Source organism: Bactrocera dorsalis, chromosome 3 (genome assembly GCF_023373825.1).
Source record: "Bactrocera dorsalis isolate Fly_Bdor chromosome 3, ASM2337382v1, whole genome shotgun sequence".
Classification (NCBI taxonomy): Eukaryota; Metazoa; Arthropoda; class Insecta; order Diptera; family Tephritidae; genus Bactrocera; species Bactrocera dorsalis.
In genome coordinates, this window is record NC_064305.1 from 87,010,981 (window position 1) to 87,038,586 (window position 27,606).

The window sequence follows — 27,606 nt, forward strand, 5'->3', positions numbered from 1 at the left end:
ATTCGCTGTTACCCAGCAGCGGAGAGTCGTGAAAAGTTAACGCTTTACGCGCCGAAAAATCACGCCAAAATTGGTTGCCTGCGCGTGTGTGTGTGAGTGAGTTGTTTTGACGTGTTCAACGCCACCACCGCCAACGCCAACAACGTCGCAGTTGGTGTTTTTGCAAGTGGCTGGCGGATTGGTGAGTGTTTGGCATACACACAGGTTTATATATAGTATATATATATATGTACGTATAGTATATATATACATAAATAAATAATAAATATATATTTATATACAAATATATACATATGCGACTTTGAAGATATATTCACGAGGGTGTAGGCGTTGTTGTTGACACATTTCATTGACTTTTGCACCCGCTGGCATGTGGGCAGATTTATCCAAAAGTTTAATTGACTTTTTTAGCAACCAGTGTCGCAATCAAATGTAAAAATTTCAAAAATAAATATGTCACATACGAAATTTCTAAAAAAAGAATATTTGAAATTATTTTTTCAATGATGGCTTGCAGCAATCCGCCCACGTTGAACAGAAAAAAACTTTGAGATTAAGCAAAAGCAATAAATACAAACTAAAATTCAGTTCGAAATCGAAATTGGAGCGGAGCAAAATTCGCTGAAGTGAATTTCAGTATAATATTTAAAACAATATTAATATTTAAGAGAAATCAAGTAGCTGGAAGCGAGATATGCATTTTTCTTTATGATAGTAAGTAGATTCCACGTAGCGACAATTTCAGTTGGGAGAACAAGAAAATATCTTCTTCTTCTTCTTAATTGGCGTAGACACCGCTTATGCGATTATAGCCGAGTCAACAACAGCGCGCCAGTCATTTCTTCTCTTCGCTACGTGGCGCCAGTTGGATATTCCAAGCGAAGCCAGGTCCTTCTCCACTTGGTTCTTCCAACGGAGTGGAGGTCTTCCTCTTCCTCTGCTTCCCCCGGCGGGTACATCGTCGAATACTTTCAGAGCTGGAGTGTTTTCATCCATCCGGACAACAAGAAAATATCACACGGAGCCAAATCTGGTGTATGCGGGGCTTGATCGATGGTATTCATTGCGTTTTTCGTTTTAAATTCGGTCACAATCGCGGCGCGATGCGATGGTCCATTGTCATCGTGTAAATCCATTAATTGTTCTTCCACAATTCAGGCCCTTTTTGACGGATGATCTCAGGCAAACGCCTCAATACGTCCAAATAGAATAACTTATTGACCGTTTGTCACTCTGGAGCAAATTCGTGATGCAGCAAGCCACGAATGTCGAAAAAGCAATAAGCATCAGTTCGATTTTTGAGTGGTTTCGGCTGATGATTATTGACTTGTTTGCATGTCATATTCATAAAACACATGTCTCATCGGCAGTTTTAATGCTCTCCATAAATATGGGATCGGAATTCGTACGATCAAAAATGTCCAAAGAGACCTTCTACCAAAATTATTCGAACGGACTCGCCAGAGAGGCCATGCTCTTTTTCCATCACTCTAGCACTTGCCTGACGAGTACCAATCTTTACCTCTTTAGTATTTTCATTCGTTGAAGTGGTCGTCCAGAACGAGGGATGTCTTCAGCGATCTCTCGGTTTGATAAAAAATACCAAATATGAGACACATTTTTTGTTCGATATTTTAATCCATTATATCAGGTATCAAAACTTTGACTAGCCCTTAGATTATAACCTGTAACCATCTATATGTATATGTAGCATTCTTTTTTGTTAGTTTTTTGATTTCGAATAATTTTAAGCAGAAAAAACTTCCTCACTGCCAGATATCTTTTTCGGAGGTCTTCAAGGAAATCAGCTACGAGATCAAGGAAATTTTTTTTCAAAACAACCACTGATCATTAAAATGTACTAAATTCTGTACTTGAACATATTCTTTTACATTTTTGATTTATAAAATAAAATGTCTTCTCTCAAAAATACGCATTTTCCAGCTACCAAGTTGTTACAGAGAGGTTTAAAGCGAAGTTCTTGCAACGATTTTCAATAAATACAAAATTATTCCCTTAGCAGGTTATGCATACTATATGATGAGACACTTAAAGCTAACGGTATTAAAAGTTAGTATATTATTTAGTAATATTTTCTCACTTTCATTTGGACCATAGCAACATATTAAATTTATCGCTTTATAATTTTAAACACTCGCTAAAAAATCAGCATAAGTAAAAACAGCAAAATAAAAGCAAAAACGTGCCAAGGTCACTGCAAAAGCCAACTGGTTGCAGAAAACCATGGACCAGCTGGTTCAGTCAGCTTTGTTTTCGAACATCAAGATAAAAGCGCACGCGGCTATAATGGCCGAAAGCAACAGTAAAAATCAGCATGGAAAAGCAAATAAGTATAATTGAGCATTGGCAATGAAAAATAAGAAAAAAAACAAAAAAGCCAGTAAATACAAAACTGAGAATTATTTATGCGTTCGTGTAAAAGTCGAAAAATAATTGCAAATGCTGAAAGCCATCAATGAAAAGAAAAAACTAAAGTGACCAAAGTCATTGCTGTTAATGAAAGTGACAGGCGGCGGACTACCCTGACAACATTAACAACAAGTTAGGTACTATCAAGCTACTATCGCCAACAATTGAGCTACCTTGAGGTCTGCAACTGAGAGCAAAGCAACAGCGTTGGTGTTGGGCGAGTGTGCAGCACACTTCCTTGTTGGCAACAGCGGGCCAATTGGCTGACAAAGAACGAATGTTGGCGTATGTATACACACTCTTATTTGTTTAACTATGTATGTGTGCTCATTTCAACCGAGAAGTGTAAAACAATGGCAGCGTTAATTACTTTGCACTGCATTACGTAATTAACTGCAGCTGAGAGTAAAAATAAAAACACAATGAAGAGATTATATAGAAGTTGTGGTAGACGAAGTTAAAAAATTGAAATTTGAGAAAAAATATTTACTATCAATATTTATACCAATATTTTTCCTCAATGAAAATAATAAAAAAGTATTTATTACAAGTATTTTTTCACCAACTTAATTTTTTTACGATTTTAAACGCATTTCAAGCAAAATCATGATTTAGTTGTGGCAATTCTTGAATACTTGTGCTCGTAGAACTTATGAGATAGAAATTGAACTCTAAGTTTGGTGGTTAAAAATGTCAGGAGACAATTGCTAGCTTGTTATAAAAAAATTACTTAATTATTGGTAAGCTCTTGACACACAATTTTAATCTTTTTGTGATAAAACTATAAAAGTCTAAAAGTTAATAATCTGATTTTCAAATCATCATATTTTTTGAGCTTAACAGCTTGTTTTATATTTCGAGCCAGCGAATGTAGATTTAAAGTATTTTTCAGACAGTCTGATTATAGAAATTCTTAAAGCTAATCCTTGGTAAATGCGGAATTGCTTAAAGACACTCAAATGACCTTCATAACATTAGTTTTAAGTCTAGGTATGCTAGTCTAGAAATAAACATATTTTTTATTTTCTAAATTTAACCATTCAAGAATATGTTTGGATGGGGATTTTTTCTAAACTCTAGCTCGGCTTTTTGTGACTTCCACAACTAAAAATTTTAAGCGAATCAAAATGATTAATTTCAATATTAATTATAATATTTATTAATTATTTATAACAATATTTCTGATATTCAACGAAACTAACATGCTTCCAAAAAATGTTGCAAGCTGAAGAGTTAAGCAACGAACTCGATATATTTGTATCATGCGAGAAAATTGTCCAATGACTCAAATCAAATTGCTAAGAATTTTACTGCGTGATTTTTGGAAATTAACAGCTAATTCTGGAAATGTAAGAAATACTGAAAAAATAAGCCTTTGAAAGGATCATATCTTTGGTGGTAATACAATTAAGCTCAAATGGAAGGAAAAATTATGGCGAGCATTTTAAACCTTTTTGATTCTAACCACAGGGTAAATAAGTATCTGCAAACAAATTAAATTGTACTTATAACCTGAACAGGGCATATTAAGTTTGCAACGGTGTTTGTAATATAGAAAAGAAACGTCGGAGACCCTATAAAGTATATACATATACCTGTATGGCATACTCGTACATGAATGATCAGCCTGACGGGCTAAGGCAATTTGGCCTGCGTGACTAAATATTAGTAATATTATATATTTTTGTGATATCCCTCTGAAATTTTGTACACATTACTTTTTTGCCTATAAACTGTTTGCTTGTTGAAATGTCCGATATCGGACCACTATAGCATATTATAGCTGTCATACAATCAAAATTAAGTTTTGCTACGGATTTTTTTAGATATTTGTACGAATACGATATTATCTCCGAAGAAATTGTTTATAACGGATCACTAAAAAATTCACCTGAGAAGGTTATATTCATATTTTTATTTGTATTCATTTTTTGAGCACATACAATATATGTACATTCAAAATTGCATTTGATGGTTTAAACTGTGGTAGTTTATCTCTTGTAAATTTTAAACTCTAAAAATTTAATTTTATCGGGAGAAAATTTTTTTAAAATAATTACAGCTTAGAGTGATGGTCAATTGCATAGTAAAATATGCTAGTCTAAGCATTTCTCCCAGAGAAAATATCTAATTCTAGTGTTTCAATAAAGTCTGAGTCACGAAGAGTAGAATATTTTATTAAATATTCCCTAACTATAAGATAAAGCCTGAAAAGTTGTTGTTGAAGTAATGACTAATTTACGATTATAATTGTTTTTCATCATGAAATTTTATAAGATTCTAACAAGTTTTCGAAATAATTTCGGTTATTATAAGCAATTCTCTTATATATCTCCATCACATATTCCAGTCTGCCATTATTGTGTCATGAACCAAGCGCGCAAGCTTATAAGCCGCACCTGAAAAACAATATTGCTATGTTTCATACATCGCTGTCACACATACATATTTACGTGTGGTAAATGAATCAATGCATTTCGACACACGATAAGTTATCTTAATGGTTTAATTTGATCTGAAAATGCACAAAGCAGACCGGTCCATTGTTTCCGTTAGTGTAAAAGTTAAAAGCAATAAACTTAAAACCGATGATCGGCAAAAAGATGGAATTTCAATAAAACCATAAAACGTGAGAACTGCGGATCAAAGACAAGCGGTAAATAAAAGATGCAACAAAGTCGGAGGAAGCAAAAAATAAACAAACATGAAAGAAACAAAAGCAAGAAATTATTACGGTACAAAAACTCGAAGAAAAACACAAAAAAGACAAAAATGAATAAAGACAGCAAAAACAGCAAAAACAACAGCGCAGAATAGGCAACAAATGTGGATAAGATAAAAGCGGCACCTGCGAGCGCACGTTAATTACAGCCCAAATGAAGTGGCATGTAGCGGAGTTGACTGGCGACGACGTTGCGGTACTTGGCGTTCAAGTATGCTGAGATGGAAAACAAAAAGAAAAAAACAACAAAAAAACAAAAAAACGCCATCAAAAGAGTATCGAGTGAGTTACAGTGCATACAGTGGAGCCATGGTGTGCGTGTGGAGCGCGCTTGTGGCAAGTGCCCTACAAGCGCACAATGGGCAAATGGGCTGGTGCGGCAAGCCGACTGCGAGTAATGAATTGCAGCGCGCAACAAATTGAGCAGGCGGCGCGTTGCGACGAAGCGGCCGAGGCGAAGCGAACAAGTAGCTCGCGAGGCAGCGTCGGCTTTAAGAGTAATAGACCAAAATAGACACAGAAAAATTCCAAAAAAAAAATAAAATAACAATAAAAGCAAAAAAGTAGCAAAAAGCGGCCGAATTGCTGTTGTTGTTATACAAGTACATGCTTATCGCTAATTTGAGCAGCTATTTTTTTTTTAATTTTTTCAAATATGTTTTTATATTTTTGACACAAATTGTTGCATTTCACCGCTTTTTGCAACGCAACAAATCTATTTTTAGCACTTTTGGCGATTATTTGTCCGCGTTTTGTATTACTTCTATTGCACACTTGTTATAGTTGTTGGCTCACAATGCAAATTTTTGTGGAAAGCAACTCTCCGTGGTACTTGTGACGAGCTTCAGACACGATCGGCAACTGTTGGTCGGTTTCAGTGGTAGACTTAAAGTGGGCCGTGGTTAGGATAAGCTTTCGAGGAGCTTTCAGCTACATGCGCTTCCAGTTGGAAGTGATATGCTTTGAGAAAGCTCATTGGAAATGCGTGACGTCATAGTCGCTTGGTTGAACGTCAAAGTCGAAGTAGGCGGTGCTGCGCTTGTGGCTTAAGTCTTTTGTTTACCTTTATTCACCTGCAGTGGCTGCTTTTCTGTAGGTAAATATTTACATTTTGCTTAATTTGTTGGTTTATTTTTGTATTGATAAGTGTAGAGTATTGGAAGCTAAGAGACAATTGACGAATGAAGTATATTTTGTTAAGAATATCCACGACTTGGGCTAACACGAAGAGGATTAGTGAATCAATTACTAGAAATACAGCAAATTTGAATTGTAATTTCTTCTTAATAAAAGCAAAGGAGCTTAGATTATCTAGGACCCACATATCTGGCTTTTTCTTTCGGACTCAAGACTTGGTTTATATACCTCATAGGAAATGAGCTAACAATCTGCAATTATTTGATATGATGGATACTTACAAGTAGCTGCAATTCCTGTTTCTGTTTTCCTGCTTAAAAGGTTGCCATATATTAAAATATTCAATTAATTTCATATTTAGTAAAGTGAAAATAAAAACATGATTTTGGGCTTATAAAAAAGAACTCCGACCATATTTTGCAATAGAGTTGCCGCCTAATTAAAATGTTATATGATATTTGTAAATTTAAATTCTTTCTGAAAGCCATCCGGCACCCATTATAGAGGTTTCTAATTTAAAATAAAGTTTTTTCTTAAATAGAGTTGCCACGTATCGACAAAAATAAAAACTAAGGCGTTAAAACAAACCTTTGTGGAGGTATTTAGAAAATATGAAAGCCTTCCGACAGGCATTTTAGAGGCAATTAATTGAATTTTTTTTAATGGAGTTGCCACCGCTCGAAAAAAAATAAAATTTAGGAAAATTCTACAGAAAGGCTGCCAGAAATACTGTGTTAAATAAAAAGAGGTCTTTAATTTAAAATAATTTTTTTTTTTAATAGAGTTGCCACCGTTCACCAAAACTAAAATTTAGAATAAGACTTCAGAAATGCTGTAAGAAGTAAGCTATTAAAGTAAAACGAGGTGTTTAATTTAAAATAATTTTTTTGTTTTTAAACAGAGTTGCCACAGTTCGATGAAGTTAAAGTTGGAAAATTCTACAGAAAAGCTTTCAGAAATAGGGTGTTAAAGTAAAAAGAGATATTTAATTTAAAAAACATTTTTTTAAATAGAGTTGCCACCACTCGAAAAAACTAAAACTTTAGAAAATACCACAGAAAAAAGGTATTAAAGCAAAACTTGCTGAAAATATTTAGAGTACATTTAATTTTTAATTAATAAAAATATTTTTTAGCACATAGTTGCCACCTAACAAAATTACAGCAACGAAAAATACTGCAAAATGGATCAATGTAAATATATGTTATGTAAAAGCAGTTAGTTCTTACTTTAAAAAAATGTAAAGAGTTGCCACCTTTCACGGATGAAAAAATTGTATTTCCAAATTTAATATTCCACCCTCCGACAAGAGTAATAAGCGATTATATTTTATGAATTATTAAATATTTATTTTTATTAAATTTTTATTTTTATTCAGTTTACACGTTTGACTGGTTTTTTGAATTTTTTTTCAGTATTTACTTAAATGTCGTACATTTACATTTTCAAATAGTAGTTTTTATTTTTTAATTTTATTTTACTAAGATTTACACTGTATTTCATAGAAATTACAATGCATAATTTTTTTTTGTGGAATTTGTTTGCATTCATAATTCCAAGCAACAATCTCTCTGTACTGCTTTGCAATGCAAATTTAAGTTTTTAGAATAATCAACATTCCTTAATAAATAAAAAGATGAGATGAAAATCTGGCCTTAAATTTATATTACTATGCCGAAGCGAATCAATGCATAGCTATACTTGCTATACCAAAATTATCAAAATATGGAATGAGTACTTTTAGTAACGGTAATTTTTGTTGTGCCATTGCTGTGGTGCATACATCTTTTACAATGAGCTGGCGCTGAATCTATGAACTCCAAGCTTCTCTTGTAGCTCTACTATGAAGTATTTTTATTACCGCCATCTATGCTTTGTTACAATCGACAATTTGCTGCCTAACTATGGCTATGACTTTTTTATTATTTAAAAACATATTTATTTAAAAAAGAAAAAAATATTTACAAAAGAAAATTGCTCATGGAGAGCAAAATATTGGCTAGTACTGCATTAATTGTGCTAATTATTAATTTCTTTTATTTAAAATGCGCTTTTTTAATTGCAAAAAGGCGAAAATTCTCATTGTGTAATTAATAACATAATTAGCTTAATTGTTAGCTATTTTTAATAAATATTTGACTCACAAACACTTATAATAATTTAGACATTTTCGAAAAGAAGACCACCAACAAATATTATAAATTTTATCTGGATTGTGTCAACGTCAACGAATTCAAATATTTTTAGTTAATATGCTTGGCAAAAACTTAACTATTTATATACAATAATATTTATTTTAAGTAATTTAGAATTACAAAGGAGAGATTCGGTGTGATTTAGTACCGAAATTAGGGTTTATTGTACGTTATTTCAAAATTGAAAAAATAAGTTAACTAAAAAAATTAAAAAAGAAATATGTATTTAGTTTTCCCAGAAAGCTTATGAAGAACTTAAACCAGTTCTGCCGAAACAAATATAATTTAATTTTTGAATCCATTACTTCCATTCAATTTGAAATTTCAAAAATTTGCCAACGATTTTCCGAAAAACCCAATATAAATTTTTCCGATATCAGCTTAAAAATTCATGATTTTTTGGAAATTTTTTTGTGAATTTTTGGCAAAAAATAATGAATAAAAAACATCTGCCTTTTTGATAAAAAATTATCAATTAAAAATTTAATTTTTTAAGGTAGCAAAAATATTATAAAGAAGACACGAATTGAAAAAAGTGATCAGTTTTTGAAAAAAAAATTTGAATTTTTGAACAAAAAGATTAAATTTTTGCAAACAAAAACAGAAACATATCAGTTTTTGTGACAAAAATTTATAGAAAAAATAATTTACTGAAGAAAAGAAAACATAATATGACTTGTTGATAAAAAAATTATGAACTTTTGAAAAACTAATAGTAATTTTTTTGAACATTGTTTGAATTTATTGAAAATAAACTAATAGTTTTTCATCGAAAATGAATTTTTGAAAATAACGAATTTTGGAAAATTACGATTTTTGAGTTTAATAAAAACTCAAATAACGGAAATTTAAAAAAAATTTATCATTTAAAAAGAAATATGATTAAAAAAATATTTAGTATGAATTTATAAAAAAATAATAAATTTTTTGAAAAACAAGCCTGAATTTAATTTTATACATTTTTTTTGTTTATTTTTCGATTTGATTGAAAAAAAACTATACTTTTTACATAAAAAATTTATGAATATAAAAGCAAAGTTATGATTTTTTGAAAAAAAAAAATGAATTATTTTTTTTGGAATTATTTATTTTGAAAATTTATGAATTGAAACGAACTTTAAATTTTTGAAAAACAAAATTAATTTTTGAATAAGAAAAAAGCGAATTAAAAAAATTATGGGTTTAAAAAATAAAAAATTTGAAAATTAAAAAAAATTGAACTTTTGAAAGAAATATTATTAAAAAAAAATATAAAATTACGAATTCGTAAAAAAAATATGTGCATTTTTTTAATAAAAATTTGAGCTAAATGTAACCCGATTTTATTTTAAAAAATTGTTTATTAAAAAAAATAGTTTTTATTTAAACCCATTTCTTTGTTTTTTTCTGAACAACCGAAATAGATGCTTCTAACCTGGCCCCGCTTGCCTGCAACACCTTACCAACTTCCACTTGCCTTCCTTGAAAATTCAATGATTTTTGTTATTGTATTTTCAGCGATAAATTTAAATTTGACGTATCACCTAAATTTAAACTGCTACTTATGTGCTAATTAATTAGGTTTTCATTTGAGTTTTTGTAAACTAATTATTTTCCACTAGTTTTGCTTTCGCATTCCTTGTTTGGTAGTTCATTATTTGTTTGTTTGTTTGTTGGCTTGCTTTAAATTTAATATTAATTGCTAAACTCATTTACCTATTTTGAAAATGTCGTAATTTTTTATTATAATTTAATTAATTTCTTTTTCTTGGTTTTTAGTTTTTTTTTGTGTTTATTTGTATTAATTTTAATTTGTCTGCACTAAGTTTTTTTTATTGTTTACGAATTTTTAAAATTTTACAAACTTTCATACACACGTTACATACAATTACAACAAAACGACAAAATACGCCTGACTCACATTAGCAACTGCTGCTTGATACCGTTATTATTTTTTATTCATACACAGTTATCTATATATTTTGTATTACATATATATTTATGTAGTTTGTAGACAAGTCATTGGAATTATTGGTAAATATTTACTGCTATGCTCTTTAAAACTACACAAATTAATTACTTTTCATTAGTGTTTTTTTTGGCTCATTAGTTTTGGTGATTTCTGCTATTAAATTTTTTTTCTTTCATTTTATGCAAATTTTAGTCATTTCGTGAATATCTCTTGGCTACACTAACGATGACGCTGAAAAGCTTTGATTTTCAAACTTTGCGACTTTTTTGGAATTATTATTAATAATAATAATTTTAGTTTTAAATTTTACAACTCAGCTAATTTTTTATAATTTATTTTTAATTTTTTTATAATTTTTTTTTAACTTCTTTGTTTGTTTACTCATTTGTTTGGCAGTTCTTTTCCAATAGTACAAATTTGCTTAGTTATTTCATTGATTTTTCTTTTTTAATTTTTTCTTCTTCTTACCTAATTAATTTCAAGTATTTTATTTATTTAAAGTAAATCGTTTCCAATATACACATGACAATTATTATTAATAAGTTTATGTTTTATTGAATCGTAATTATGTTAATTTCGTTTGATGAACGTATGTAAATGTGTATGTATGTAAGTGAATGCTGTTCTAATGCTTTTTCTTGAATAACTGTAAACCTTTTTCGAGTATAACTTAGTTTTTGATTATTCCATTCTTAACCACATACATTTTACAAGTATTCATAATAGATTACTCAAGAATTTGTCTTACCATAACTACGACACTTACGCGCTAAAATTGTATATATATTTTACAGTATTGATTTTTATTTGAATATACCCTAACTCTCTATTCTTTTTATCTAGTTCTTTCATTTAGATTATAATTACAAAGCACAATAGTGCATTTGGGCGCCATTACATGCCACGCCCAACTCACACGCTTTCACTTGTACTTGTACCGCTTTATATATACTATGCAGTGGTAGTGTGTGTTCAAGAGCTAAATGTTCGTCCAATTAGAAAAAAATCTAAGATGATTATATTTACAGCAAATTTTAATGATTAACTATTATTTACAGAGTGTGTGGCGTCATCAGTTGTGAGCAATTCTAAGGGTGTTTGAGTGACTGTTGGTGGTGATTTATTATTTGAGGGGGTACTGCGCGGGTATGTGGTGTGACGCTCGTCGATTGTTTCGATCGATTCGTGAAAACTGTTTTTATGGCAGTGTTAGATCACGTTTGGGAGCATGTGCGGGGTTGTATGAAGTAAATATAAAAATTCACTGCGCAAGTGTTTCCACAAACATGTTTCGAGACAAGAACTGGCGTAATTCGATTTTGTGAGGGCTGGGTGTCGTCTATAACCGCATAAACGGTGTGTACGCCAATAAAGAAGAAGAAGAGGCATTGATTACGCTATCTCGTTCTTGGAATGCAAGAGTTTAACATATCTTTTGTATATTCCATATAAGAACAAAATGAGAAATGTCAAATTGTTACCATATGGACTTTTTAGTATTTGAGTTAGAGTTGGAAAACCTCGAAGACATCAAATTTAACGAAATGGAGAAGACTTTGTTCATTTAGAAAATAACTAGATTTCAGGAATCAGATTTTCGAAATTTGTTTCTTTGATTGTGCTAACCAGCATTTTAAAAAGAGCTTAAATTATGAAATAACTCCTTACGATGTAGAGTTCTGAAGATTGTTTTTTTTGCGTATTTGACTTCGAAGATACTTAGCAATGTCTCTTAAGGGGCACCTAGTATGAAGTCTGAAAGGAAATTTTTTTTCATATTTCGTTGGGTCATAAGGTTGGTGTGAACTTAAAAAGAACATATTTTTTCTTTCATATTTCGATAGCTCAAAGCTTTAAAAATAACAGTCTAAAATTTTGCATCGATATCGTATATAGTTTTTGAGTTGTATTTTTGTAAGTTTTAACCGCTTGGTTCGGACAGCTTAATCAGTTCATCTCTAAACGCACTTTGTGTGTAACAGTAGTTTCCGAAATTTCTATAAGGATTACTCGGAGACATATGATTCGATCAGTATTAAATTTCTGCACATTCTATATGTAGTTCTTCATAAAATGGCTTACCAGTTTTTGATATCATCAAAAATCGTCAAAAGACGCAAACAATTTTGGTAAAATATTTTTTTTCAGTTGCAAGAAATTATGGCAATATCTTCTAATGAGAGTTTTTTAGGTTTGATCAACCAAGAAGTTCGGTCAGTTAAGGTAAAAGTGTATACATCAGAGACAGACCTTTTTTAACGCTCTTGGAGATCGCTTGTAACACGAAAAATATATTTTCACAGTAACTAGGTATGCCTCTTAATCGAAACGGCGTTAGACGTGAGTTCAATATATGTATATCCACAAAAAAAAGAATTAAGAGTAAGGGCTTATAGAAAAATCTCAGGAAATTTCTATATTTCATTTATGCTTCAAGTAAAGTCAAATTGTAACAAGCAGACTGGTTTAGGCCCATTATAGATACTGTGGACAATATGAGGCTTAAATGTACAGAAATCATTCTAATAAAAAATAGTGTTAAGCTCTCGTCCGCTCCTCTGATATTTAACAAGATTTTCGTACCATAACTAGATTGCAAGAAACGATATTTTATTTGACTTGTATCTATATTGCTAGTGTTCCCATAAGCGTTTAAATTCATTCCAAAATCGAACATAGTATCTAGCGAAGGAAAAATCCGTAAAACGAGCAATATTTGGCAACAATTTTCATGAATCAAAATGGATGTATGTGTGTGGTTATGTGCGTGATTGGCTTCTGTGGTATCTTACTCTAATACATACAAAAACTATTTGGCAGCTACCTGGGATGTACACGAATTGCATTTATTGAATATGCTGACTGTAAAGCTACGATTCTCACCTGTACATTGAAAAGAATTTACATCTAATATTTCTAAGCCTACAAACCAACGCATCTGGGCATACACCGTGTGCTCTTGCCTTCGCATATGTGACTCATAATAAAACGCTAATCGGTTTGGCGGAAATTCTCAAATCGATGAAAACTTGGCTACCCGATCAGCATGCCGATTACGAGCTTTAGCTGCGTCCGATGTAGAGGCGTGTGGCCTATAAGCATCCGCACCAACGCCACCACTAACACCACCAGCACTGCCACCAAAATGTGTGGTGGCCTCGCCCTCTTCATCGGACTCAATCAAATTGTCATTTTCATTATCCTTGCCATCGCTGTCATCGTCTACGTCATTATCCTCATCATCGTCGTCGTCGTCGTCATCATCATCATCATCGCCATCTTCGGCGCTATCCACTTGCATGCTGGGTCGTTGATGGCGGCGCGAGGGTGGCGTCTGTGTAGACATGTTCAGGTAACGTGACCATGAATACTTTGATGTTTCTGGCTCAGTTGATGTGAGCGCGGTGGACACATTCATTTCCTCTCGCTTTCCCTCTGACGTTACTGTGGTTGTTGTCGCTGCTCCTGTTGTTTGTATTATTGTTGTATTGGTGTTGTTCAAACATATACATAGATATTCGAGAAATAGTTTGGAGTTTGTTGTGTAAGTTAATTTGGGCATTTGATGAGCAAAATTGCATTAAATTGTTGGTTAAAAAGTTTTTTATGGAAAGTAAACAGTGTGTGAGAAAAGTAAACATTCATATTACATTTAGGAATAGAAAATATTATAATATAAATAGATTGTTTTGGTAAATCAATATCAGAGACTGTAACAAAAATAAATTTCATTCTGAAATTATAAGAAATTAGAAGGTATGTTTTCGGCATGAATGCTTGAGTAACATTGTAGACCTTTCCGGTAAAAAAATTGGTTGCTGATAGTTTGGATTCCCTTTCCACATGGTTTTATTTTAACAATTTTATAATAAGAAATGAGAAAATATTTGAATTTTTTTCTTCTTTGAACCTATCAACTCTCCACAAATAATCCATAAACCGTCTAGTTTTGGCAAATGAAAAATAAATTCATTTTTTTGCATTAAATTAAAGGTCTTTTTTAGAATAGAGTCATTTGATTCAAGCCAAATACGCACTATTTCGTAGAATAACTTGTGGCAAGTTTGAAGGTAATCTCATAATGCTTCTCTTGAAAAAACCCTCGTTTCTATTGGCCATAAAAATTGGTTCTTGGAGCAATTTTTTCATCCGTATTAACATTCACCATAGGCAGGAACAGGAGTAATAACTTAGTTCCCGGTCCGGATTACAAAGTGAATAAGAACCTCTCAATCCAGCTCCCAAGGTTTTGGCGAGTCAGTAACGATGACCAAATTATTGAAAGTGCAGGTCCGACTTAGGAAAAGAGCTCGTAGCGGTTGATTTTCTGACAATCCCTCCAAACTCAAAACCTTCTTCGTTAACAATTAGTGCTTGGAAACCGTTCTGGCGATCTTGTAAGCTCTACCTAAACAAACGTGCCAGAAGTGGTTCGCACGTTCAAACTGAAGATTTTGGACCAAGTATCCTCTGAATAGCCAAATGGCATCCGTTTGATAGCGAACCATTAGTTCCCAGGGTTGTGCGCTGGGTTTGGGACTCGCCACGTAAAAAATGCTCTCAATGAAAACGAAACAATAGCCTCGGAAGAGATACCCCCCTTTTGATGACGACCATGGCAAACGCGTTAAGAATAACGATTTAATGGCATGCACCTGGAATGTTTGTATCCTTAATTAGGAAGGTGCCGCTGTCCAGCTGGTTTATGTCTTCATAAGAGTAAATGCTGACATCACCGCCGTCCAAGAAATACGATGGACGGAGCAAGGACTGAGATGATTAGGTCCTTGTGGCCCTATAAAAAGCGAAAATTCGGTGTGAGATTCGTGGTGAGAGAGAACCTCCATCGCCGAGTCTTGCCATTCACTCCCAACTTCCCGGTGAATGGACATCTAGTCAAAATCTGTATCAAAGCGAAGTTCTTAAATAGATCGCTGATTTCCGTCGACGCTCCAACGGAAGAGAATGACGATGTGACCAAAGATGTATTATATGAGCACTTGGAGCGCTTCTAAGAGAGAAGCCACCGCCAGAACGCCACCTTGCTAGGGTTGGAGGCCCTTCACTGCCGTACTTTGGGTCCAGCACCCGGTGATAATGCAACTCCACATTCTGCTTAAAAAGTGTCAGTTTTTCCCGCATTCGGGTTTTATCACGAGACAATCATTTTCCATCATAACCACGCTGAACCTCATATTTTTAGACTGCTTAAAAACTATTTAAAAGAAAGAGACTGATAAGTTTTACGCCACCTCGTTCTTAGAGCTCAGATCGTGTTCCTTCTGACTACCATTTGTTCCGGTTGATGCAAAACTCACTCACTACAGCTCACATCAGAAGAGGATATCAAAAATTGGCGCGATTCGTCAAGTCGGGACAGTTTTTTGGGATAGAATCGCCGTTTAAATGAGAAAATGTTCTATCTTCAGATGGTCAATACTTGAATACCATTGTGCATGCTTTTCTTAGACAAACGATACACTTTTGTAAAAGAAAAACGACCGAACAATGTTAAAGACCCATTGGAACATTAAGAAAATTTTTTTTAATAGGTGATAACGGCATTATTTACAAGGACTCTGTTGTATGTAAAATTTTGTTCGATGAACTTCAAAATCACTGCTTTTTCTTGACATGTTTTATTGTATTCTAATTATTTGCAAATTTCGGCTATTTCTCCACAGTCTCTGATATTGATAAAAACAAAAACAATCACTGAATATTCACATCTAGAAAAATTCTAAAATTCTTGAAACACTTATGTATTTTAGTTTTTTGTTGGGAACCATTCAAATTTTGAATAAATACGAAGATGATCGCTGATGCTTGGCGAACAGTGACACTGATAGCGTTGATGATGATGGTGATGGTGATGACGAGTATGATGATGACATTGCTGATGCGAATGACAGAGGCGGCAATGCAATCAGAAATAGAAACATTGTTGCAAGCGGAAATTGAAAATGTTGCCGAATAGTTAGGTTGTTTCTTGTTGTTGTTGTTTGTTGATTTTCCCATAACAATGTAATGAAAGGAATTTAGAGAATAAAACATATTGACTTGCTGGTACACATATATGTATGTATACAGATATAAACGTGGTAGTTGTGGTGCTGGTCATAGGAATGTGTGGGTTTATTGTGTCTGTGTGTGGGTATGTGCGTCTGTATGCATACTCGCTCGGCCAATTTACGGAATACAAACACAAAATTGAGTGACAGTTAGACATGCGATGTATCGCGACAAGCACACATACATAAATAAAAGAGCGTATATTTTCAGTTTAACATTTCCTGGACCACGGGCGCTCGAGGGTGTTGGTGATACTATTGTGTTCTGATTTGTTGCTGCTTGCATCCACACTGGGTGACACAGTTGAGTTTGCAGTTGTGTTGTGTGTGTGTGAGTAGTAGTTGAAATGTTTGTGTACAACGAAAATGTCAACGACAATTTTAACATTTAACTACAACAACAACAATGCGAGTCATGTTAAACATGATATGTACATCATACCGATCGGCTGATGGGGCAGCTCGCTCCCGTGTTATATGATACTCTCACGATTGCGTTCCATCTCCTCGGTCTCATTCTCCGGATCCAGACTGGACGTGGACGAGACACCGCATATTTGCATCTCGATTTCGGCTAGTCGATTCTCTAAATCCCATTGTTGTTGTGATAATTTCGTATTTAGAGCTTGATTCTCCGACTCCACAGTGTGCAGGCGCTCGCGCAGACGTTTGATTTCATCTTCTAAGGCTTCATGTGAACCGAGTAGTGGCGTAGTGCCGCCACCACCGATGCCACCGCTAGCAGCAGACAGACCGCCACCGTAGCATTCTAAATGCGAACTGGAATCGCAGATGTGTCCTGTGGAACGAGGTAAGCAAGGAAAGTAAGAATAGTTGTGAAAAGATTTCGAAAGCATTAAGGGAAAAGTTTTCGACATTATGTGGCATAATAATGAATTAAAACAATAGTTAATTTATATAATAACAATTAATTCTTCACCACCGACATACCTGTTCGACTTGGCTGCGATTGTAGTCGTGTTGAGTGATGCGATGTCGCTCGACTGCGCGGCCGATCGTCCGAACTATGTACACTAGGACTGACCGAGCCGGGTGAGTCGGTTGCGCGTGTGATGCGTTCCGTATAGGTGATTGTTGAGCGGGGACTGGGAGCACGACTGCGAGTTGAAAATAACATATTTTAATTAGTTTAATTAATAATAGATTATAATACGTGTATAAATTAGCATGATTTTAAGGTAAATGTTTTTTCTACTAAGCCAAATGAGGGTTCTTAAACTTTTGAATTGCTTAAGCCACATCTTCGATGACGATTAGGGATTTTTGGAAGTTGCAAACAGCTCGAAATCTCAAAAATTATATTCAGAGAATATATGAAGATAGATTTCACCATAGACAGGAACTGGAGTAGTCACTTGGTTACCGGTTCGGACTATAAAGCAGATAAGAAGCTCTTAATCAAGCTCTCGGAGCTTTCGGGGAGTCAATAATGATGGTCCAATTATTGTGAGTCCTACTTTGGGGAAAAGCTCATATCGGATGATTTTCGATGATGCACAATCACAGGTTTTTGAGTAGATCAAAGTTTCGAAGTCATCGAAAAATTGTCTGAATCGAAGAAGTTAAAGAAAGAGTACTTGAAAATCATCGGGTTGACATTCGAGGAGTAGAAGAGGATCTCAAGACGTTTTGGTACATATTTTGAGTATGAGGTGGGTTAATACTAGATTTGTATCAGAAGATCTGTATCTGGCTTTTTGGTCAAACACAAAATGAAAGTCCGATTTTTTTACCTGTGACATTTTACTTTTCGAGATAGAAAAACTGCATCAATGTTGGCATGCTTCTATTGGTCTAAATGAAGCCTATTTTGAAGGCGATAATAAAGATAATGTAATAAAATACTTGAAGGTATTTTTCTCCAGTCCGGGGAAAATTTGATCAGATTGACCGCATAGTTTAGGAATACTTTTGACTTATAATGCCTGTTTATAGGGAACAATATATATTGGCCGTTACGTTGAGTGTACATGTAAATTCAAAAGAGAGGTCTGTGGAAGTAAAGCTTACATTATTTTCTCTGTCCTCCACTGCTTCTACACTTTTCAACAAATTCTCTTGACATTAAATTTTTTTAGGAAAGTATACATATTTTTGTCTAACCGCTTGCACCCACTCACCTATAAGATACACTTTGCTGTTGTTGCTGCTGCTGTTGTATTTGTTGTTGCTGCGCGAAGGACAATGCCGACGGCGGTGGCAGCCACATATCCTCCAATGTTGTACGGCCGCAACTCTCCACCAAACCGGGCGTCGATTGGCAGCGTCCCATGGCAACTACATTAAAGTATTTTACTATATTGTCAAATGCAATATATACAATAATGAAATACGAATCAATTTTTGGGTAGGAAGCATTTGGTGTGTTCATAAAACATGTGAAATTAACAAATAATTATATAATTATCACAACTAGTGGGCAATTAACGCTGGCTTAATACTAATTATGTGTAATAATTTTTTACAGAAATAAAGTTTCCAACAAATAAATAAATAATTATAATAAATCTTAATTTCAGTACAAATACTAAAAATATTTTCATGGGGTTCAGTTTGGGTGGGGCAAACGGCAACGCTTGGTTGTTTTAATTATTATTACATATTTTATATTTATGTATACACACCTTTCTCTAACGGCGCTTTTTTGTATTTTTCCAAACGTTTCACCGCTATCGACTCGAGCCGCACACGCGCCGCCGGATACTCCTTCAACACGTCCCACATATCCTTTTTGCTCAGCACGAAAAGGTCGCTATAGCCCACCGAGCGTACCGAGGCAGTGCGACGATTACCTTATTTATTTTTGATTTTTTGGATAAAATATTGTTGAAATGTAAAAAAATTGAAAATTCATTAATTATTAAGTTCAGCGAAAAAATTGTCTGTATATGTGTGATGGGGTCGCATGCAAACTGAAACTAAAATCGAGGATTATGAAATGCTTCTGCAGGATGTTAGTGAATAAATGGTGAATTAAGAGCAAGCTATGCTAAGTTCCATTGATTTTATTTTCTAATTGGGACAATTTCTTTTTAGAGATTGGTAATAAAAAATTCTTTGAAATCAATTAATTTTAATTTTAAATAAAAATAAATTTAAAAATAAAAATTAATAGATTTAAATTAAATTTTAAATTAAAAAAGTTCATTAATTTGTGTCAAGGTTTCCGCTTTTTTTAAGCAGAAATATTATGCGGTAATTGTGCCTCAAAGCGATTTTGTGACTAAAAGTGGCGACATATTTGCTCGAAAACAGCAACACTGTTTGGTGGAAACAATTTTTGATCCTAAAATTGTAATAATACTGTCATTGCGAACTAAATTGGGTCTTATTAAATATTTTGTAAAAGCTCTTAATCATAGCTCCGAAGCTTTCAAATATTTGAATACATTTTTTCAAAGCTTTCAGAGGCGAATCTTTGCAGGTCCTCAAATAAAAAAAATAATTATGAATTGTGATAGATTCTGGAAATTTGTCACTAAGAGAGATAAGAATCGGTCTATATTGTGACAAAAAATACCCGATAATAAAGTAAAATGCAAAATATTAAATTTTTCATCAATATTCCAGTTTTTGAAACACTTTTCTTAAGTACTTTTTGGAATGGCCCTCAACTCTTTCATCGAATTTTGGTTTATCTCTTCGATCAACTGATAATAGATTCCACGGAGCGACAGTAACAGTTTGGAGAATAAGTAAAATTCACACAGAGACAAATCTGGTGAATGCAGTTGTTGATGGATCTTATTCAATGGGTTTTTCATTAAAATCCGTCACAATCATGGCTTGATGCGGTGGTGCATTATCCGGCCGGATGCTCTCACTCAAACGCCTCAATACGGCCAAATAGAACTTTTTATTGGCCGTCTGTTCTTCCGGAATAAGTTCATGATACATCAAACCACGAATATCGAAAAAATCAATGATCATTACTTTGATTTTTGGGCGGCTTTGGCGTGGGTCTTTTAGTTTTGTATATTTTTTTTCCTTTATTTTGATAATTTTAGACTTGTTTGCATGTTAAACTCTTAAAGCCATGTCTCATCGGTACTTATAATACTCTTCATGAATATGGGATAGGTAATGTATGTCCAAAGTGACCTGTTCATACCCAAAATATCCACAAAAATCATTCGGACGGACTCGCGACAGAGGCCGAGCCCTCTTGCCATCTCTCTAACGCTTGCCTGACGATTTTTAAGCACCATAACTTTTTTAATATTTTCATCATTCTGAAAACTAAAATTGTCAAATCTGCTTGAGACATTTCTCGGAGACAAATAATGTGACCACTAATAAATTTTTTCTGCAGTATCCATATAAACATAGTTTTCTATAAAATGGCGAACCAGTTTTTGATCTGACTGATAGTTGAAATTAGCCAAGCCATTAATACTCAAAATTTGGGCAAAACCAACTTTATTTTTAAAAACTCCGCCATGTTTAAATTTTTGAATTTTTTCATCTGTCGGACATTATGCGGATGTTATCTTCTAGTATTGAAAAACGTTTTCAGTTTCATCTAGGAGGAAGGCCGGCATCACTTCAGCAGGTGTGGAACTTTCTTAGCGCCATCGCAGATCGCATGCAACTATTGATTTCAAAGGCTTTTGAATATTCATTTTGATTACCAATATTTAACTTTCCTTTTATTTTAAAAATTTCTGACAATACTAAATGTTCTATTATGACCGTGATTAGATCTCTCTGATATAAGTTTTAGAATTCAAAATTTATAATTTTTAAATAAATTAATTTTTCGCTTATCTGCGCTAAAACTATAATAATAAACAAGTTTGTTTAAAAAAAAATTGACAGTGGAGATAACTCTCCCGCTTCACTAACATAGCAGTAATTTTAATAATTTCCGAAGTTGTTATCTGTTATAATGACAACATATCATTGCCAGGTGAGATTTATATGTTCATAAATGTACTACAAAAAATAATTAAATTTTGAAATCAATTTTCGACACCTAAAGCTATAACGCAAACTGAAGAGCTAAAGGCTGTCAACCATTTTCTATCGTTTTACAATTTAAGCTAATCAAAATATTTTAATGCACATTTATATTAATTTTTCAAGTACCATTAACAAGTTCTTTCCAAAATTATGTAATTTCATGTGTAGCTTAGCTATTTCATAATTATTTTATGTAATTTTTTATCTCACCCAAAAAAGGCGTTTTTATTAGCATATTTTTACATAATTTTTTTTTTGTATTTTTTGCTTTCAAAATAATTACACGCAAAACCGCAAATTGCAATTTATTTCATTTTGCAAATTTCAAGCGGTTTTTTCGTAACGAAATCAACATTTTTTTTAAATTAAAATAAACATTTTTTTATTAAAATCAACAATTTTTTGCCACCTCTGACCATTTGGTTGGGGAATAAATTAAAAATTATCGCATTCTCTGGCAGTTTTTGCAATCGGCTCAATAATGTAAATTCAAAGGGTTAGCATGTTGCTGCTATTTGCTAGGGTTTGTGGTGGTGGTGGGTGTGAAAATGTATTTGTGCATAAATAATTTAAAAAATGTGAAAAAATATTTATACGCAAACATGATTCTACATATAAATACGTATTTATGAAAAAGTGCGCTAAATACAAAATCAAAAAAAACAACAACAACGATGTTTAAATGTGTGCGTATAAATAACTGTAAGAAATGCTTGGATGCAAGTTATTGTGTTGTTGTTGCTACAATAACTAATTTGAAACAAAAAGCAATGGAAGTAAATGCTGGAAAACAGTTCAGTTACTGCCAGGCAAAGCAATACAACGAGGAAGATCAACGCTAATAAAATATGCATAATTATTGGTATTGAAATATTTATGTACTAAAAGTAGATAATTTTATTTCTTATTTTATTTTTGTTGTAGGCTGACTACAAAATTGCATTATGTGTGTGTGTGTTGGTACCTGTATTGCCTGTACGTGTTACATACATATATCAGTAGCTGGGTGTATACTACGGGTATAAATGATAGAGTTGAGTTTAAAATATTTCAATAATTCCATAGAAGAATATACGGTATGCTTATAGAATTACACACAGCGTACATAGACACATACATACATACATATACATACATTCTAGAAGAATATTTGGAGAAAAATGATAAATCAATAATATTCGATGCATAAGTAAGTGTGTTAAAATAAAATCGCATTAAAAAAGAATATGTAAAGTCAATATGAAAAAGAGTATAAAAACTGCACAAATTAATGAAAAAAGAGAAAATAAAAATTTAAGCTTTTAAAATTGATACTTTCTAATTTTTTTTTCTCAAAGAACCGCCACTGAAATACATGTCAACCATAAATATTAACATAATAAAAAAAACGTATAAAATCTTTCTGAAAAGTAAATTTAATCCCCGATTATTGTGTAAACATTTTACGGTTTTTCGACTACCCTATACAATCAATTTTCTCTTCCACAAAATTTTAGTTAAAAATATTTAAAAAATATTTGTTTAAAAATATTTATTTATATTTTTACTTAAAATATATATTTTTCGACCTTATTTTGACTTTGTCGAAAGAATCCTAGTTTTCATTTAAAAATTCTCATGTTCGATTTTTTAGAAAAGTCGTTTTCATTTTTCTTCTTTCTGATGGTATAAGGACTAAATACACAAACATTTTTTCTGAGTTGAATTTCCATTTAAAACCCCAACAAAAAATTATATAAAGTTGTTTGCTCTTATTTCCCCTATAAATCATTTTTGTTCCGACTACAAGACAAGTGATTCTTTCATTCTTCTGGAAATTACATCATTATAAAAATTCCCAAAATTTTCGGACTCACATATAAACAAGCTGTCACGGCTTAAAAAAATATGAAATTAGTCACTTTAGTTTTTTGCTGTTTTTTATTGTAATATATTTTTTTTGATATAAATCTAACCCTAGTTAAAGCTTAATTCTAAATAAATCGTACAAGTTTGAAACCCTACATGCTATTCCTTGTTAAAGTCCATATAGCTGATTTTGATATTCCTTTTGCGATATTTCTTGCCGGTGTCCGCGCACTTAGTTGTGATTGTAGTGCGTACATCGCGCTCACTGCAGCCTGTCTTCTCCATCACACAATAAGTCAAATCATTTATTTTGTTGATATCCAGCTGTCCTTTGGCTGGTCGCTCCCGGCCTTTAAAAGCCGGAGATGGCTTGCCGCTGAGCGTATGTGTTGCCAAAATATCTTCACCAAATATTATGTTGAGTAGGTGTCTGGTACTAATGCTGTCCGAATCCCAAGATATGTTGTTGAACTCTGTTCTTGGCACTCGTGTGCCGTTCGGGCCAATCGTAATAAACTCAGAGTTTTCATCTTCTTCTGGTAGCTCCCCAACTGTTGCGCGTAAACTAGGGGTTCTTACAGTGTCAATTGGTTCATTGTTCACGCTCAGTCTTTCATTTTGCTCTGGTAGCTGGGCACCTGATACTGGTAAACTAGGACTTTCACTAGTTTCGCTTTCTGACTCTGTCTCTGAGGATGCAATCTCTACACCGCTGTCTCTTGGCACTGTCTGGGGACTGTCACTATTCACCTCACTATACCCATTAGATTCCTCTTGAGACGATTCGTCAATTATGAGAATAATTTCATTCTCATGATGTTCGTCTTGAGACGATTCGTCTATTATAATTACATCATCATCCTCATCAGGTTCCTCTTGAATAGATTCGTCAATTATTAATCTATCGTTATCATCGTCATCTAGTTGGTCTTCATCAGTATCATCGCAGCTATGAGACAAAACTGGTACAAGCATAATAGGCGGTTTATCTGAAAGTGTCGCGAGCACAAGGTTACAATAACCATCGAAGCTGCTATAATCATGTGGTTTGGCTTTGCGCTTATTTGTACCCGGTTCGGGTTCTTCAACTTCCATTTGCTCGAGTTCTTCACTTGCCTCCATTTCCATATTCCTGAGCAATGTTTGTTTCTTTTCTATAACTGTTGAAATAAGTTCGTTTAGATATCCGTCGGTTGTAAGGTACATAGCGTCCATGGCTTTGCTAAATTCTTCTTGGTTCTTTGCTTCCTTAAGCATGCGAACATTTTCAAAAGCTTGACGCATTTCACTGTTGAAAGTAGTTTGCTCCATTATTATTATATAGTATATTTTCGTATGGTATAAAGCGCGTAATGTTTAGTTTGTTGTGTTTAGTTGTGTTCGGTATTAACACTCAGAATACTCTGCTTGTGACGTTAGAAATAGATCCGATTTTATGCACTTGTTCGCAGGTAAAAACGCTAAAACAAAATGGCGTATTGTCCGCCATTGTATTACACCGAAGGTTTATGGGATTAAGTTTGTCGAACGCAGGTGATTAGCTGTATCTTCGTGTTTCTTGGGGTTTTCCGAACCCTAAAATTTCGTCGCTGGAAAAAAGTGTTGCTTACTGACTTTTTTTGAAATATGAGCAGGCAATCTTCTTTTGCTTAAGCATAGTAAGGCGATTTTGAAATATTATATAATGTTCAGTTAGTTATTATATTATCAAATATTCGTCTCAGAAATGTTAGAACCCAATTTTGGTAAATGAGTTTTGTTTATTGAAAACATCGATTTAAAATATAAAATATGTTGAATCGAAAAACATTTTCTTATTGTTTTCATTTCTTAAAAATGTGCACTTTTCGAATTTGTTAGTCTAAAATAGATTCTAGAATAAAAGTTGCACATTTCTTCGTTCTTTAGTTAAATGATATGTTACACTTAGTTTTTCCCAAAAAGTGAAATTGCAGTGATTTTCGTAGGATTTTTTCTTCTAAGAGTGCAAGTCAAATTACTGTTCGCTCACGTAGCTTGAAACACGGATACCGGTTATCTGATGTCGAAACGAGATATCATTGGCTGTTCACCAAGGCTGCTCTGGGTACAATGCAGAGTTTAGTGAAAAAATGATGAATATACTCGTATGTATCTAGAATACGAGATTGTATAGTTTCAAATAACGAAAAAAAATGTTTTTAAGCGCGAAGCCAGAGTTTCTCACATAAGCGGAATTTCCAAGAATAAAAACCCGATGAAAAAACGTATAAAGTGTTTTCCAAAAAGATATATTTGTTAAGTTATTTGCTCTTATTTTCCATTGTTTGCATTTTTGTTCGAACTGCAGGTAGACATTAGAACGACAAGTGATAAACCCATAATTCTGGAAACTACGCAAAATGTTCATTGAAACAACAAGTGATAGACCCATTCTTCTGGAAATTGAATCACTTGGAAATTACCCGGTCTTAACGGAAAGGTTTTAGAAATTACCAGGCGGTTCAATAAGTTTTGTCTTTCGATAAGAGAGGGCGTTGCCACTAGCCCAAATTCTTTTCTTCATATGAGCGTATGTGAAGTTTTATTTCAATCTGTCAATTCATTTTGTGTTTACTAGCCATTTAGTGTCGCCGTGTCACAGTATTTTTTATAATGGAAAAAATTGAATGCCGTGTAGTGATAAAATTTTTATTTTTGGAATGTGTAGCATCAAAAGAAATTCCCGAACGAGTGTTAAAAGTGTATAATGATTGTTCACCTACAATTAGAACAGTGGAAATATGGGTTGCTGAATTTAAATGCAGTCGTACGTTGAAGACGATCCACATGAATACCACAAATCAGAGCCAAAATACAGCATATGGATTCGATTGACTGAGAGAGATTTAATAGAGGCTCTACACATTTCATTAGGCAGTGTGAGCCATATTTTAAGTAAAATTTTAGGTTTTAGAAAGCTGTGTGTACAATGGGTGCCACATTCGCTAACAATGGAACAATAGCACATTCGAGTGCGACTTTTTCAGCAAAATTTGGAGCGTTTTAAAAAGGATAAAGTGGATTTTGTGCCTCGGTTCATTACAATGGAGGAGACTTGGGTCTATCACCATGATCCTGAATCAAAACAAGAGGCTATGGAGTGGTGTGAACCTAGTTATTTGGGTTCGAAACGAGTTCGTGTCCGGAAATCGGCCAAGAAGGTTATGGCATCAGTTTTTTGGGATGTGAGAAAAACTTTGTTTAGGGATCACTTAGAAACTGCTAACACAATTAATTCTGAATATTATTGCAACCTTTTGAATCAGTTAAAGGAAAAAACTCGTGAAAAAAGAACCGGTTTGCAGAAGAAAAAAATCCTTTTTTATCAGAACAATGCATCGTGTCACAAGAGCATTTTGACAATGGCTAAAATACATGAATTAAAGTTAGAATTGTTGTAGCATCCTCCGTATTCACCAGATTTTGCCCCAGCGACTTCAATATGTTAAAAGAGTTTACTTTTGTGAAAGATTTTAAATACATTTAATTGAAATTTCACAGTTATTATAGGCTTGCATAGAGAAGTCTGGCTTTCCCGATAAAACAGAGCTGTGATGACCGCGTCAACAGCTTTTGTTTCAATACTTGTGGCAGCTTTCATTAATGCAAAGGGACACCTTACATGCAACACAACTGCAATAATTGCTATATACATATTTAAATATGTACATAAGGATATGTATGTACATTCATTTACGTGCTCTCATACATACTTAATGTTGCAATAATTGCACATTAGGCCTGCACATTGTCGGCACAGCGCACATGCACGTTCCTCACCACAGACACACACCCGCCCGCCCGCATTGTAAAATTAATTAATTAATTAAAAATATTAATGTGCCAGCCCATTTGCAAATGAGAATAAAGTGTCAAGCAGCGCTGCAACAACAATAGCAAACACCGGTACAATGGAAAAACAATTGCAACGCACACGCTGGCCGGACTTCCGTCATTGTGCAACAATCATATTTACGACCGGTTGACGCGTCGCACGTTTGTTTCAATTTAATTTGTGTCCCTTCAAGTATATGCCGCCGCCTGTTGCGTTTGCAGGATTAAGCACACAGCATTGCCGGAATTTATTTTATTATTTTTCCATTTATTCAATACGTTCGCAATTGATAAAAATGGCTGTGAAGCATTTTTGGCGTTCGTGAGGGCACATTTTGATGCTGTGGAGCCCTGTTGGTTTTTTTAATTGATATGCTAAATAGGATAGTTTTCCATAACATAACTGTCATTTTT

General features: G+C 33.5%; 2 protein-coding genes across 3 annotated transcripts in view; both read right to left on the reverse strand.

The window, feature by feature from the left end:
- Positions 1 to 27,606, reverse strand: part of LOC105229714 (cyclic nucleotide-gated cation channel beta-1) — a 93,326-nt gene that overhangs the window by 13,405 nt on the left and 52,315 nt on the right. Inside the window, exons 7-11 of one of the 2 annotated variants that reach the window (XM_049453709.1) lie at positions 19,152 to 19,319; positions 18,648 to 18,822; positions 17,458 to 17,624; positions 16,949 to 17,305; positions 13,760 to 13,900 (exon numbers count right to left, since the gene is read on the reverse strand). In XM_049453709.1, the coding sequence (XP_049309666.1) occupies positions 16,980 to 17,305; positions 17,458 to 17,624; positions 18,648 to 18,822; positions 19,152 to 19,319 (836 nt within the window). In that variant the 3' untranslated portion in view covers positions 13,760 to 13,900; positions 16,949 to 16,979. Of the gene's footprint in view, positions 1 to 13,759; positions 13,901 to 16,948; positions 17,306 to 17,457; positions 17,625 to 18,647; positions 18,823 to 19,151; positions 19,320 to 27,606 lie in introns of those variants that run through there. The other variant, XM_049453710.1, reaches the window with a different exon arrangement.
- On the reverse strand, positions 13,416 to 16,936 carry LOC109579783 (transcription initiation factor TFIID subunit 11-like). The gene has a single exon (XM_049453729.1). It carries the CDS (start codon positions 13,995 to 13,997, stop codon positions 13,449 to 13,451), a length of 549 nt encoding a protein of 182 aa, XP_049309686.1. The 5' UTR covers positions 13,998 to 16,936; the 3' UTR covers positions 13,416 to 13,448.

Coding starts and splice junctions, on each gene's coding strand:
- LOC109579783 (XM_049453729.1), bottom strand. CDS start 13,997: ATGCCCAAATTAACTTACACAACAAACTCCAAACTATTTCTCGAATAT.